Below are 15502 nucleotides of genomic sequence, written 5' to 3' on the forward strand. Positions count from 1 at the left end.
TTTATTTTCTTTTAAGGTTATTCCTTCTGGCAGCCTCGTTTATAGATCTATTTTTGGCAACCTGAAGTTTTGCTCTCCATTTCCACCACTGGTTTGCTTCCCACATCTGTTAGTCCCGGGCCTAATCAGAAGCTTGATGAGATGTACGTCTATGGGAAAGGAATGGATGTGACCCACATGGAGCTGAGGTAGAACTAGTGAAGAGACAGCTAGGGGAATGGTAGCAATAATCGGTGACTGGTGTCAGTGAGAAACAGATAACGGTGGCTAAGATACCAAAATAAACTTGGAATATCTTGATTCCTCCTCTTAAAGCATTAGAGATAGGACTTACAGCCACTCCTCCAACTACATCTCCTCCCACTCATTCCTCTGATCGCTGGGCTCCACCGTGCTGCCCTCCTTGCTATTCGGACATCACTTCAAGCTCTCTTAGTGCACGGCCTAAAATACCTGTTTTTCCCTCTGCCTGGCAGGCTCTTCCCCCAGCACTTTGTACAGATGGCTCCTATCTCCCACTCAGGTTTTGCTCAACTTCCATCTCCTCAGAGAGGCTAACCTAACTGACCTTCCTCACTGGCATGTCCCCAACTCGCCAACCATCGCTGCCATTCTGATTCCACTTATCCTACTTTGTTTCTCTTCAGAACACTTATCACCACCTGCAGAGATATTATTTACTTGTTGACTGTCTCTTCTACTGAGATGTATACTTCATGAGGGGAAGAACTCTGTTTTGTCCACTGTTCTATCCCTCATGCCTACATTAGTGCCACATGCAGAGCAGATGTGCAATAAATATTTGTTGGGTGGATGGAAAAATCTATTTGCACATGCAAATCAAGATATTCAACTTTGCATACAAGTGTGAAAGCTCTCAGAGACAGTGATGTGTTCAAAGTATGGTGGGTCATTTTAGAGAATCCATCATGAAGAAACGTATGGTTCAGCACACTCTGAGGGCAAAATGTACCATGAGCTGAAAGTCTTCACACACATGACCTGGCATATGGAGACGGAGCACATTTGAATAATGAGAGAAAATGTTTTTAAAATGTTAAAATCTCACCTTAAATAGGTAGAAATAAACTTGTTTGGTATCTGCATCTTCCTCCTTGTGGACACAGGTAAAGAGATATTCCACATCCAATACTATTCCCAGGAGTCTGTTCATTTCTTCCTCTGACACATTCTCCAGGTGGGAAACATGAGCAGCTTATGATAAGATCAGATAAACATATATAAGAACTCAATTGGAAACCACACATTCCCCATTTTAAAATAGAAGGTTCTCTCTCATCAATCTTACCATCAATCCTTTAAGCTCATTGGGAATAAAAGAAAATTTCTGAACTCCTGTAGGACTGAAGTCTTCTCAGAAAATCTACCTATAATTAAGAGACTACCATGTTCCTGAGCCTTAGTCTCCTCTTCCAACATTAAAAATGGGCTGGTGACTAATGTATGCAAATAATGCACATTTTAAGAACCAGTATTGGTAGCATCAAGACTAGTCCTGATAGGGTCAAGTTCTTAGGTTTCCATAAAAGCAAATTCTCTACCATGTCAAGAGGGTTCTCTATGGTCCCAGTCATGAATGCAGGATTTGTAAGTTGGTGGTTCAGAGATGCAGAAAACCAAGCTCCCTAAAGGTGTAGCTCTAAGTCCTATGAAGAGCTCATTCACCAAAGAATATCATGATAGTGTAAAGACTGAAGGCCTTTTTCTTCAGCCTTTCTGATTGAGACACACTGAAACCTCACTGTCTGCTGCAAAGTCCCCATGGCCTATTTTAGCTTGAGATTCAACATCTTCCATGATCCAACTGCAAACCCACTTTTGCATCTTTGTTCTGTTGTATTACTATAGTTTTGTGACCTATCCATTGACCCTCTCTTCACTCATCCTTTTGTAATCTCTTCTACTCAAATACAGTCCATCTTTTAAGGTTATTGCATTTAATCCCCAACCCCATATAGTCGGCATTAGTAATTCCATTTTACAATTGAGGAAACTAAGGCTCTGATATGGTTTGGATCCGTGTCCCCACCCAAAAGTCGTCTCAAATTGCAATCCCCACATGTCAAGGGAGGGACCTGGTGGGAAGTGATTGGATCATGGAGGCAGTTTCCCCCATGCTCTTCTCATGATAGTGAGTTCTCATGAGATCTGATGTTCAAAAGTGTTCAACAAGTCCCTCCTTGCTCACTCGTTCTCTCTCTCCTGCAGCCATGTAGGACTTGCCTTCCTTCCCCTTCGCCTTCCACCATGATTGTAAGATTCCTGAGGCCTCCCCAGCCATGCAGAACTGTGAGTCAATTAAACCTCCTTTCTTTATAAATTATCCAGCCTCAGGTAGTTCTTTATAGCTGTGTGAAAATGAACTAATACAGTCTCAGACAGACTAAATATTGTTTCACCAAACGTCACTCAGCCAACAAGGCAGAGCTAGGGTTTGAAACTGAAAAAGATTTGACCCAAATTCTAAAGCACCTACAAACATACTTCTGTTGATTAAATGATTCACTTCAAGTCCCTTTTCACTTGAAAAAGGATCTCTAGATAAACCATCTAATAATCACCCACTTGCCCAGGAACTCCTCTGGGCTGGAATCATGTCTTTTATTTCTGTTATCCCCAACATCTATTACTATGTTTGCCACATAACAGGAGGCAGCACTTCAAGAATGATCCTCTTAGGTATAGCTCTGAGTGTACTGGCCTAAAAATGCTTGAACATTAAAGTGCTTGAAATGATTTTTAAAGAAAGATTAATACGTTTAAAAAAGTGATAGGTTTTTCCTCGTTCTTTTAAAGGGAGATGAAACTAAAGGCTATTGAGGAATATCTGGTAGGTGGTGGACATGGGTCAGTCTACTTTGGAGACCATGATGTGCTCACCATTGAGCCACAATGCTGAGTCAGAAGCCTGGGATAGAGGATACTACTAATATCCACTTATATATCCCTCCTCCTTACCACAACTCCTGGTTTCCAACTAAGAGCAGCTCCATTTGGCCTAACAGCTTTTCTTATCACCATAACCTACTCTGCCACCTAGATACCCCTCAAGAGCAGCTCTTAGCCAAAGACTAAAGAAGTTAGGGTATAAATACTCATTTCCTCACTCTTCAGATGGAATAACTCTGAGGTAAGTGTTCTACACCAGCTCCCAATTTTTCCCCCACAGAATTAAGTACCAGTTGCCCACAGTGAGAGCTGGCTTAGTAATTCACTATTTATTGGCCACCATTTCCTCATTATTTCACTTTTCACTCTCCTACTCTTATCCCAAATAAACTACCTACACTCAAATCCTTGTCTCAGAGTCTGCTTCTTGGGGAGCTCAAACTAAGATATCTAAACAAATGCATTTTCAGAAAGTTAAGAGGATTAAATACCAAGGAGTAGGGGATCCTGAAGGAGCAGGAGTAGCTATGTTTATGTCAGACAAAATGGACTTTATGTCAAAAACTGGCTGGGCGTGGTGGCTCATGCCTGTAATCCCAGCACTTTGGGAGGCCAAGGCAGTCAAACCACGAGGTCAGGAGTTCGAGACCATCCTGTCCGATATGGTGAAACCCCATCTCTGCTAAAAATACAAAAATTAGCTGGGCATGGTGGCGCGTGCCTGTAGTCCTAGCTACTCAGGAGAGGCAGAGGCAGGAGAATTGCTTGAACCCGGGAAGCAGAGATTGCAGTGAGCCGACATCACACCACTGCACTCCAGCCTGGCGACACAGGGAGACTCCATCTCAAAAAAAAAAAAAAACTATACAGAGAGACCAAAAGGATCAATTCATCAAGGGGATATAACAATTGTAAATATACATGTACCTAATGTTACAGCACCTAATGTTTGCTGTAAATATATAAAATATATAATATAATATAAAGCAAACATTAATAAATCTGATCTGGGCACAGTGGCTCATGTCTGTAATCCCAGCACTTTAGGAGGACAAGGTGGGTGGATCACTTGAAGTCAGGAGTTTGAGACCAGTGGGGCCAGCATGGTGAAACCTCGTCTCTACTAAAAATACAAAAAATTAGCTGGATGTGGTGGCACATGCTTGTAATCCCAGCTACCTGGGAGGCTGACGGGAGAGGATCACTTGAACCTGGGAGTTGGAGGCTGCAGTGAACCTAGAAAATGCCACTGCACTCCAGCGTGGGCAATGGAGCAACACTCAAAAATAAATAAATAAATAAATAAATAAATAAATAAATAAATAAAGATCTGAAAGGATAGAATAAAATACAATAATAGTAGGAGACTTTGATATTACACTTTCAACAATGGATAAATCATTTACACAGAAAATAAATGACAAAGCACTGGGCTTGAACTATACTTTAAAGAAAATGGACCTAACAGACATATATAGAACATTCCATCCAATAAGAGTAGAATATGCATTCTTCTCAAGTGCACATGAAATTTTCTCTAGGACAGATCAGATGATAGGCCATAAAACAAGTCTTAACAACTTTTAAAAGACTGAAATCATACCAAGTGTCTATTCCAACCACACCGGTAGGAAACTATTAGATTGGTGCAAAAATAATTGCATTTTTGCAATTCCTTTCAATGGCAAAAACCGCAATTATTTTGGACTAATCTATATAAATCATTAACAGGAGGAATTTTGGAAAATTTACAAATAGGTGGAAATTAAACAGCATGCTCCTGAACAACCAGTGGGTCAGAGAAGAACTTAAAAGGGAAATTTAAAAATATCTTAAGACAAACAGAAGTGGAAATACAACATACCAAAACTTACAAAATGGAGCAAATGCAGTTCAAAGAAAGAAGCTTATGGCAATAAATGCCTACATTAAAAAAGAAAAAAGATCTCAAATAAGCAACCTAATGTTACACCTCAAAGAACTAGAAAAAGAAGAACAAACTAAAGTCCAAAGTTAGTAGAAAGAGTAAACAAAAAAGATCAGAGCAGAAATAAATGGAAACAAGAAAAACAATAGAAAAGATCAACAAAACTAAAAGTTGGTTCTTTGAAAAGACAAAAAAATGGACAAACTTTTAGCCGGACTACAAAAGAAAAAAAAAGAGAAGACTCAAAATAAGAAATGAAAAGAAGACATTATAACTGATACCACAGAAATACAAAGGATTATAAGAGATGATGATGAACAATTATGTCAATAGATTGGATAATCTAAAAGAAATGGATAAATTCCTGGAAATGTACAACCTACCACAACTAAATCATGAAAATATAGAAAATCTGAACAAACTAATAACAAGAAAGGAGACTGAAACAGTAATTAAATAAAAAAACCTTCCATCATGGAAAAACCCAGAACCTGATGGCTTCAAGGCTGAATTCTACCAGACACTTTAAAAAGAACTAACACTACTTCTCAAACTCTTCAAAAAGCCCAAGTGCAGTGGCTCATGCCTATAATCCCAGCACTTCAGGAGGCTGAGGTAGGAGAAATGTTTAAGCCTAGGAGTTCAAGACCAGCCTGCATAACATAGTTAGACCCTGTTTCTACAAAAAATAAAAATAAATAAAGATTAGGCAGGTGTGATGTCACATGCCTGTAGTCCCAGCTACTCAAGAGGCTGAGGTGGGAGGATCTCTTGAACCCACAAGATCAAGGTTGCAGTGACCCATGCTTGTACCACTATACTCCAGCCTGAATGACAAAGTGAAACTCTAAAAAAAAAAAAACAAAACAAACAAACAAACAAAAAAAAAACAAAAAAAAAACCTCTTCAAAAAATTGAAGAGGGATGCATATTTCCAAACTCACTTTAAAAGGTCAGCATTATACTGACACCAAAGCCAGACAAGGACACTACAAGAAAAGAATATTACAGGCCAATATCCCTGATGAACATGGATACAAAAATCTTCAACAGAAAACCAGCAATCTCAATTCAACAGCAGATTAAAAGAATCCTTCACCACGAGCAAGAGGAATTAATCCCAGGATGGTTCCACAATAAATTGATACAGCACATTAACAGAATGAAGGAGAAAAATCATATGGTAATCTAAAGATACAGAAAAAGCATTTGACAAAATTCAACATCCTTTCATGATAAAAACTCTCAACAAATTAGGCATAGAGGGAACATGCTGTACCTCAACCCAAAAAGGCCATATGTGACAAACCCACAATTAACATCACACTCAATGGTGAGAAGCTGAAAGCTTTTCCTCTAAGATTAAGAACAGGACAAAGATACCCACTCTTGCCACTTCTATTACACATAGTATTGGAAGTCCTAGCCAAAGCAATTAAGCAAGAAAAAGAAATGAAAAGTATCTAAATCAAAGAGAAAGAAGTTAAATTGTCTCTGCAGATAACATAGTTTTATAAACAGAAAACCCTAAAGACTCTATCAAAAAACTTTTAAAACTAATAAACAAACTCAGTAAAGTTGCAGGATACAAGATCAACACACAAAGACCAGTACAATTTTTTTTTTCTGTTTTTTTTTTTTTTTTTTTTTTTTCTTAATAGAGATGGAGTCTCACGATGTTGCCCAAGCTGGTCTTCTCAAATCCTGGGCTCAAGCAGTCCTTCCACCTCAGCCTCCTAAAGCATTGGGATTACAGGCAAGAGTAACCATGCCCAGCCATGTTTCTGTATACTAACAACAAACTATCAAAACAAAACAAAAAATCAAGAAAACAATCTCATTTATAATAGCATCAAAAACACTTAAGCATCAAAAACAGTTAAATACCTAGGAATAAATTTAACCAAGGAGGTGAAAGATATATACACCGCAAACTAAAAAACACTGATAAAAGAAAGTAGGCTGGGCGCAGTGGCTCACACCTGTAGTCCCAGCACTTTGGGAAGCTGAGGCAGGCAGATCACGAGGTCAGGAGTTCGAGACCAGCCTGGCTAACATGGTGAAACCCCATCTCCACTAAAGATTAAAAAAATTAGCCGGGTGTGGTGGTACACGCCTGTAATCCTAGCTACTCAGGAGGCTGAGGCAGGAGAATCACTTGAACCTGGGAGGCGGAGGTTGCAGTGAGCTGAGATTGTACCATTGCACCCCTGCCTGGGTGACAGGGCAAGACTCCATCTCCAAAAAAAAAAAAAGTGAAGAAGACACCAATAAGTGATAAGATATCTTTTATGTTCACAGGTTGGAAGAATTAATACTGTTAAAATGTCCATAATACCCAAAGCGATCTACAGATTCAATGCAATCCCCATCAAAATTCCAATGACATTTTTCACAGAAATAGAAAAAATAATCCTAAAATCTGTACAGAACTACGTAAGACTCCAAATAGCCAAAGCAATCTTGAGCAAAAAGAACAAAGGCAGGGTCATCACACTACACTTGATTTCAAAAGCCCCTATAAAGCTATCGCAATCAAAACAAAATGTTACCAACATGAAAAACAAATACATAGACCAACTGAACAGAATGGACAGCTCAGAAATCCATCCATTTATAGTCGACTGATTTTCATCAAAGATGCCAAGGGGAAGGGACAGTCTCTTCAATAAATGCTGTTGGGACAACAGGATATCCACATGCAAAAAAATGAAATTAGACCCTTATCTCAAACCATATACAAAAACCTACTCAAAATGGACTAAAGACTTAAATGTAGACCTGAAACTGTAAAACTACTAGAAGGAAACATAGGAAAAAGCTTCTTGACATTGGTCTTGGCAAAGATTTTTTGAATATGATCAAAAAGCACAGGCAACAAAACAAAAACAGACAAACTGGACTGCATCAAACTAAAAAGCTTCTATATAGCAAAAGAAACAACAGAGTAAAGAAATAACCTATGGAATGGGAGAGAACATTTTCAAACCATATATTTGATAAGAGGCTAATATCCAAAATATATAAGGTACTTATACAACTCAATGGTAAGAAAACAACCCAATTTTAAAATGTGCAAAGGATATGAATAGACATTTCTCAAAAGAAGACATACAAATGGCCAACAGGTATATATGGAAAAATGTTCAACATCACTAATCAGAGAAATGCAAATTAAAATCACAATGAGATATCACTTCATGCTCAGGATAGCTATTATCAAAAAGATGAAAGATGAGTGTTGGCAAGAATGTGGGAAAAATGAACCCTTGCACACTGTTGGTGGGAATGTAAATTAGTACAGCCAGTATGGTAAACCATATGGATATGTCTCAAAAAAATCCAAAAGAACTATGATATGACGTGACCCAGCAATTCCACTTCTGGATATATATCCAAAGAAAAGGAAATCGGTATGTCAAAAAGACATCTGCATTCCCATATTTGCTGCAGCATTATTCACAACAGCCAAAATATAGAATTTACCTAAGTGTCCACCCCAACAGATGAATGGATAAAGAGAATGTACTATATTAACACAATCGAATACTATTCAGCCTTAAAAACTAAGGAAACGGCCAGGCATAGCGGCTCGCACCTGTAATCCTAGCACTTTGGAAGGCTGAAGCAGGAGGATTGCTTGATCCCAGTTCAAGACCAGCCTTGGTAAGATGGCAAGACCCTGTCTCTACAAAAAAAAAAAAAAGTTTAGGCCGGGCGCGGTGGCTCAAGCCTGTAATCCCAGCACTTTGGCAGGCCGAGACGGGCGGATCATGAGGTCAGGAGATCGAGACCATCCTGGCTAACATGGTGAAACCCCGTCTCTACTAAAAAATACAAAAAATTAGCCGGGCGAGGCAGTGGGCTACCTGTAGTCCCAGCTACTCGGGAGGCTGAGGCAGGAGAATGGCGTGAACCCGGGAGGCGGAGCTTGCAGTGAGCTGAGATCCGGCCACTGCACTCCAGCCTGGGCGACAGAGTGAGACTCCGTCTCAAAAAAAAAAAAAAAAAAAAAGTGTTTTTAATTAGCTAGGTATGGTGGCTCAGATCTGTAGTCCCAGTTACTTAGCAACCTAAGGCAAGAGGATCCCTTGAGCCTAGGAGTTTGAGGCTACAGTGAACTATGATTGCACCACTGCATTCTGGCCTGGACAACAAAGTGAGAGCCTGTCTTAATGCTAAGTGAAATAAGCCAGGCACAGAAAGACAAATACTACATGATGTCACTTATATGTAGAATCTTAAAAAGTCAAACTCAGAGAAGCAGAAAGTAAAATGATGGTTACCAGGGACTTGGAATGTGGGGTATGCGTAGAGATGTTGGTCAAAGAGTACAAAGTTTCATTGACACAGAAGTTCCGGAGATCAATCGTATGGCATGGTGACTATAGTTAATAATAATGCATTGTAATTATATAATTGAAAATTGTCAATAGAATCAATTTTAAATATTTTCACCACAAAAATTAAAAGTATGTGAATTGAGATATGCTAATTAGCCTGATTTAATCATTTTACAATGTATGTATCTCAAAATATCACATCATATACAATATATACATTTTTGTTAATTAAACCTTAATAAAGCTCAAAAAATTAAATTATTTTCTCATTTTAATTAACATATAATTGTACATATTTATGAGGTACCCAGCAATATTTTGATACATTTAATACATAGTGATCAGATCAATATAATTAGCATATTCATCATCTCAAACATTTATCATTTCTTTATGTTGGAAACACTCGATATCATCCATCTAGGTATCTGAAACTAGATATTATTGTTAACCATAACCATAGTCATCTTACAGTGGCATAGAACACTAGAACTTATTCTTCCTATCGAGCTGTAATTTTGTACCCTTTAAAAAATCTCAGGAGGGCACAGTGGCTCACGCCTGTAATCCCAGCACTTTGGGAGGCCCAGGCAGGTGGACCACGAGGTCAGGAGTTCAAGACCAGCCTGGCAACATGCTGAAACCCCGTCTCTACTCAAAATACAAAAATTAGCCAGGCGTGGTGGCACGCGTCTGTAATCCCAGCTACTTGAGAGGCTCAGGCAGGAGAATGATTTGAATCTGGGAGGTGGAGGTTGTGGTGAGCCGAGATTGTGCCACTGCACTCCAGCTTGGGCGATAGAGTGAGATTCCGTCTCAAAAAAACAAAACAAAACAAAACAACCTCTCTTTGTTTTTAAATAACACAAATGTCCTAGAGGAACACGGATTAAAGGGGTTAAAATTAGAGTGGTAGAGGCCACTCACCTTTCATTCCTCTCTAATACAGAAAAGTAATTGAAAGGAAGAGTGATGGGCCCGTGATGAGAAACATGCATGGGTGTGCACCCCAATACAGCATTTTTGGGGGGTGGGGCGGTGTTGAGACAGGGTCTCCCTTGGTCAACCAGGTTGGAGTGCAATGGTGTGATCTCGGCTCACTGCAGCCTCGACCTCCTGAGCTTAAGTGATCCTCCCACCTCAGCCTTCCAAGTGGCTGGTACTATAGGCGTGTACCACCATACCTGGCTAATATTTTTGTATTTTCTGTTGGCACAAAGTTTCACCACATTGCCCAGGCTAGTCTTGAACTCCTGGGCTCAAGGGATACTCCTGTCTCGGATTCCCAAAGTGCTGGAATTACAGGTATAAGCCACCATGCCCAGCCTCCAATACAGCTTGTTTTTCTTTCTTTCTTTCTTTCTTTTTAAATATTTATTTATTTATTTATTTATTTATTTATTTATTTATTTTGAGACAGGGTTTCACTCTGTCACCCAGGCTGGATTGTAGTGGCACAATTATGGCTGACTACAGCCCCAACTTTTCTGGGCTTAAGTAATCCTCCCATCTTAGTCTCCCAAATAGCTGGGACTACAGGTACATACCACCATGCCCAGCTAGTTTTTGTATTCTTATGTAGAGATGGGGTTTCACCATGTTGTCCAGGTTGGTCTCGAACTTCTGAGCTCAAGTGATCCATCCACTTGGGCCTCCCAAAGTGCTGAGATTATGGGTGTGAGCCACCATGCCTGGCTCAAAACAGCATTTTTAAAAGGTAAGAAGATGGGAAGTAATCTTTATAATCTGTCTGACTTCAGCAGTGTTGAATAAAATGTCCACACCATATTATTGCATTATCAAATAGAAAAAGAATAATCAATTACATTGTTTCTAAGTATATAAATAATTTACATCATAGAAAGATTACATCTAGGCAGGGCGCAGTGGCTCACGCCTGTAATCCCAGCACTTTGGGGGGCCAAGGCAGGTGGATCAACTGAAGTCAGGAGTTCAAGACCAGCCTGGCTAGCGTGGCAAAACCCTGTCTCTACTAAAAACACAAAAATTAGCCAAGTGTAGTGGTGCATGCCTGTAGTCCCAGCTATTTGGGAGGCTGAGGCAGGAGAATCACTTGAACCCGGGAGGCGGAGGCTGCAGTGAGCCAAAATTGCACTACTGCACTCAAGCCTGGGAGACAGCAAGACTCTGTCCCCCACGCAAAAGAAAAGGAAGGAAGGAAGGAAGGAAGGAAGGGAGGAAGGAAGGAAAAAGAAAAATTATGTGTGTGTGTAAACACAAAAATTAATGTTTAAATATATTATTTTCTATTTGGCTATACAATACATTGCCTCATCACTTTCTAAAAGATACCCAAAATCAGACTTCATTTTAGGTAGAACATTTGCTAGGTCATCTTTTTCTTAAGACTGCAAAATTTTCCTTGAGGTCAGTCTGAAGCCTTTGGGAAACAGGCCTCATTTTGGAGACAACTAGGTCAACATTTTTATGTCAGTTATTTACAGAAATAATTTTATTTAGGATTATTTTTGTCTTATAAACTTTTTTTTTAATTAACAGACATAGAGATGAAGTCTCACTACGTTGCCCAGGCTAATCTCAAACTCCGGGGCTCAAGCAGTCCTCCCACCTTGGCCTCCCAAAGTGCTAGGATTACAGGGGTGAGCCTCTGCATCTGGCCTGTCTTATAAACTTCTAATCTCTTTTTGTGCTAAGCTATGAAAGCAATCAAATCAGTATACAATATCAAGTAAGTTCCTTCAGATGCTCCATAATATGAAACCATCTAAGGTGCTAACACAGAGTAGATTTAACTCATGGAAGTACATGCCATAATTTACTTTTGAAATAGTAACTTACTTTTTTAAAGCCACAAAACACTTTACCAAAATAAAGTACTAATCAGAATTAGAAGGAGTTGCTCTGGATGAAATAGAAGGGAAAGCCTCTATTTTCAGAAGGCTCAGGAACCCATCCCGTTCCCTTGTTGGGATTCTGCAGTTTTAAAACCACTGTCTAGAACCAACTTTTTGCATATTTTGAAGAACAGACCTCATGAAAATTAAAATGCTTAAGTGAGACCTGAGGAGGCTCGTTTCCCTCTGACTCTGCCCATAATGAAATGTGTTTGTGGTTTTGTGATTTTTTTTGCATTTCTTTATTATTTATTTATTACCATAATACAATGAGTGATCTCTCCTCAGAACTCTGTGTGAAACCCAAAGTAGAAAGGAATAGGGAGGTGGAGATGGGGGAAAATGTAAATAAAGCAGCAACAGTTTCCCAGAAGAGAAGAAAGGCTCTACTGTACAAAGAGTGAGTAACTTTCACAGCAGAAGAGGATATCTCTTCCTCTGAGAGTGAAATAAACATAGGTCTGGGGTGGTAGCGGGTACACTGAGGCAGGAGGGTATTGTATGAGAAAGGTTAAGCTTCCTAGAATAAACAATGAGGTGGAGGAAGATCAAATGAAAGTAGATGGAGTGGACAGTCTGCTGGAGAAGGGGGGAAAAATGGTCCAGACAAGTTGCTATCAAAGAGAAGCTTCCCGTAATAAGAACGCCAGACAAGAACAGCTGTGACTACACTATATAAATACATAGTTGTCTAAATGTGCCGACTTCTCAGACCCTCCAATGTAGCCCCTCTCCAAGGAGGCCAACTGCAGATCTCTTTTGACCAAAAATCCTTTTCAGTTCTCACTTAACTCAGTCTCTGAGGAACTAGCACTGAGCTTCCTATTCTCAACACACACACATCACCAGCTAATCTCTTCTCCAGCTCCAATGTTCCCCAAACCCCACCTTCCATCCTCCCTGTCCCAACAAAATAGGTGCACCACCATCACGGAAAATGACTCGAAGACTGAACTCCTCGTGGCCCTCCTCAAAATAGCAGCTACCTCTTGCTGGCCCTGTTTCTGCCAACAAGCCCATCATTCATTCCTTCAGTGTCCATTACCTTCCACACATTACCAGCCACCAGACTCCGCTGAGCTTGCTCATTCTCTTTCAGAGACACTGCATTCCCCCTTCCTACCTTTGTTCCACTGGAATGTCAAACCTACAATAACAAAATAGCCCCCCCAGACTGCTCTCTCTGCTGCCAGGGTAGTCTTCCTAAAATACCACTTTCCTTAAACAACCCCATCTCTACCAAATCCAGAGACTACTCCTGGCTCTTTGGGGATGCTGACCAGAATTAGACTTGTTTAACCTATCTCTAGATTTACCAGTCACCTAATTAATCCCAACCCATGTCAACATCCAGGTGAACCCCACTCTAACTGCAAAGTTAAACTATTTACTATACTGACAAACAATTCATATTAAACCAAAAAGAGTCACTCATTATTAAAAGAAACCCTTCTCTTAATCTTTTATAAAGACGTTTTGATGCAAATAGGCTCCCTTCAATGATCTAAAAGTAAGTTTTCTTAAAAGAGACAGGCCTCTATTATTTATGAGTCTAGGAGCATATTAAAAACTCAAAAATAAAATAAAAATCTGTAAGCAACAATGCACAAATCTATAGCAGTCAACCTGCCGTAAAACTCAAGATATTAAGTCGCTGCTATTTAAAGCTCTGATGCATTGCTCCCTAATTTAACCTCCCTCAAGATGTGCATCAATGTACACTGTATCCGTAGTGAGAGAATATTCTTTTTTCCTATGCTTTGCCTACAGTGGAGAACCATCTTTGATAATTTAACCGATCTTTTGAAAATTAATCAGCACCCCCCACTGTTTTGAGCTGCATTCAACAGAAAGAGCAGGGAGTTGTTTGTTTTTCATATTATGGGCCATTTGTATTTGATCTCCTGTGTACTGCCAATTTGAGTCCCTTCGCTTGGTTTTTTAGGATGTTAGTCTTTTTCTTACCACCTTGAATAAACCTTATGTACTAACCTTTAGTCTGCCATATTCATTGCAAATGTTTATGTATTTGGTGGGGAGGGGTTTGTTTGGTTTATTTGGTTTGGTTGTAGAGAAATGTTAATTTGTTTAGAAAGTCATATCTACATTTGGCAGTGCTTTAAGGTTTTGCTTGCAAAGGTTTTTTCTACATAACCGAAAAATAACAAAAAATGTATTTTTCCTAGCTCTTTAAAGAGTTTGTTTTTAAAATTTAAAACATTCCTCCATCAAAATGTCAATGTTATAAAAGTCAAAAAAATAAAATAAAAATGCTAAGGAACTCCAGACTAAAGAAAACTAAAGAGACATGACAACTAAACAGATATGTGATTCTTGAGTGGATGCTTAATGGAAAATATAAAGAATATTTTTGGGTCAACAGATAAAATTAGAAAACAGAGTAGATTAGATAAAAGTATTATATTAACGTTAAATTTACTAAAGTTGGTAATTGAACTGAGGTTATTAACAGAAAACCTTGGCCAGGCGCGGTGGCTCAAGTCTGTAATCCCGACACTCTGGGAGGCTGAGGTGGGCAGATCGTTTGAGGTCAGTAGTTCGAGACCAGCCTGGCCAATATGATGAAACCCCATCTGTACTAAAAATTAAAAAATTAGCCGGTCATGGTGGCAGACACCTGTAATCCCAGCTACCTGGGAGGCTGAGGCACAAGAATCATTTGAAATCAGGAGGTGGAGGTTGCAGTGAGCCAAGATCACACCACTGCACTCCAGCCTGAGCAGCAGAGTGAGACTCCATTTCAAAAATAGGAAACCTTATTATTAGGAACTGTATATTGAAATATTTAAGGGAGGAAGGGCTATGATATATAAGTAACTTATTCCCATATAGTTCCAGAAAAAACAATTTATACGTAAAGACTCATATATATATTACATACATGAGACTCTCTATATACATTTATACATATATATATATGAGCCAATAACAGCAAATAGAATAAAATGTTACTAATAGGTAAATCTAGGGAAAGGATTTATGGGATACTCTTCATTATTATTCTCATGACTTTTATGTAAATTTTTAATTATTTGAAAATTAAAAGTTTTTTTACAATCTTTCCTCCACCTGAATTTGATCATTAAAGAATCCTGTTTTTACTTTAGTCTTCCAAGAGCCTGATACAAAGCATTGATATATAGTAATTACCCAAGATTGACCAACCCTTGAGTTGTGGCAAAGTTTATACCTTTTGGTGGGTCACAGTTCCCCCAGGGTCCACTTTGTGTGAAGGGCACAAGAAAGCAGACAGAAGGTGCAAGTGAGGGGATGAGGGGAGGCTTTGCCTTCTTTAGATCTCTCCGGAAGGGTGTACCTTGGCACCTCTCGGTGCTGTGTCAGACTTGCAAACACCCAGGGTGCCAGAGAGTGACCCGCCATATGACTGCTGCCAAGAATCACGGTGCAGCTGTCAACCTTGCTGA

The 15502-nt window shown here is 39.4% G+C and overlaps 1 protein-coding gene across 2 annotated transcripts in view; it reads right to left on the reverse strand.

Moving 5' to 3' along the window:
- Positions 1-15502, reverse strand: part of LOC105488963 (lysine acetyltransferase 2B) — a 117720-nt gene that overhangs the window by 59644 nt on the left and 42574 nt on the right. For both annotated transcript variants that reach the window (XM_071090841.1, XM_071090842.1), the window contains exon 3: positions 1070-1215. In XM_071090841.1, coding sequence (XP_070946942.1) covers positions 1070-1215 — 146 coding nt within the window. The remainder of the gene's footprint in view (positions 1-1069; positions 1216-15502) is intronic.

Source organism: Macaca nemestrina, chromosome 2 (assembly GCF_043159975.1).
Source record: "Macaca nemestrina isolate mMacNem1 chromosome 2, mMacNem.hap1, whole genome shotgun sequence".
In the NCBI taxonomy this organism is placed as follows: Eukaryota; Metazoa; Chordata; class Mammalia; order Primates; family Cercopithecidae; genus Macaca; species Macaca nemestrina.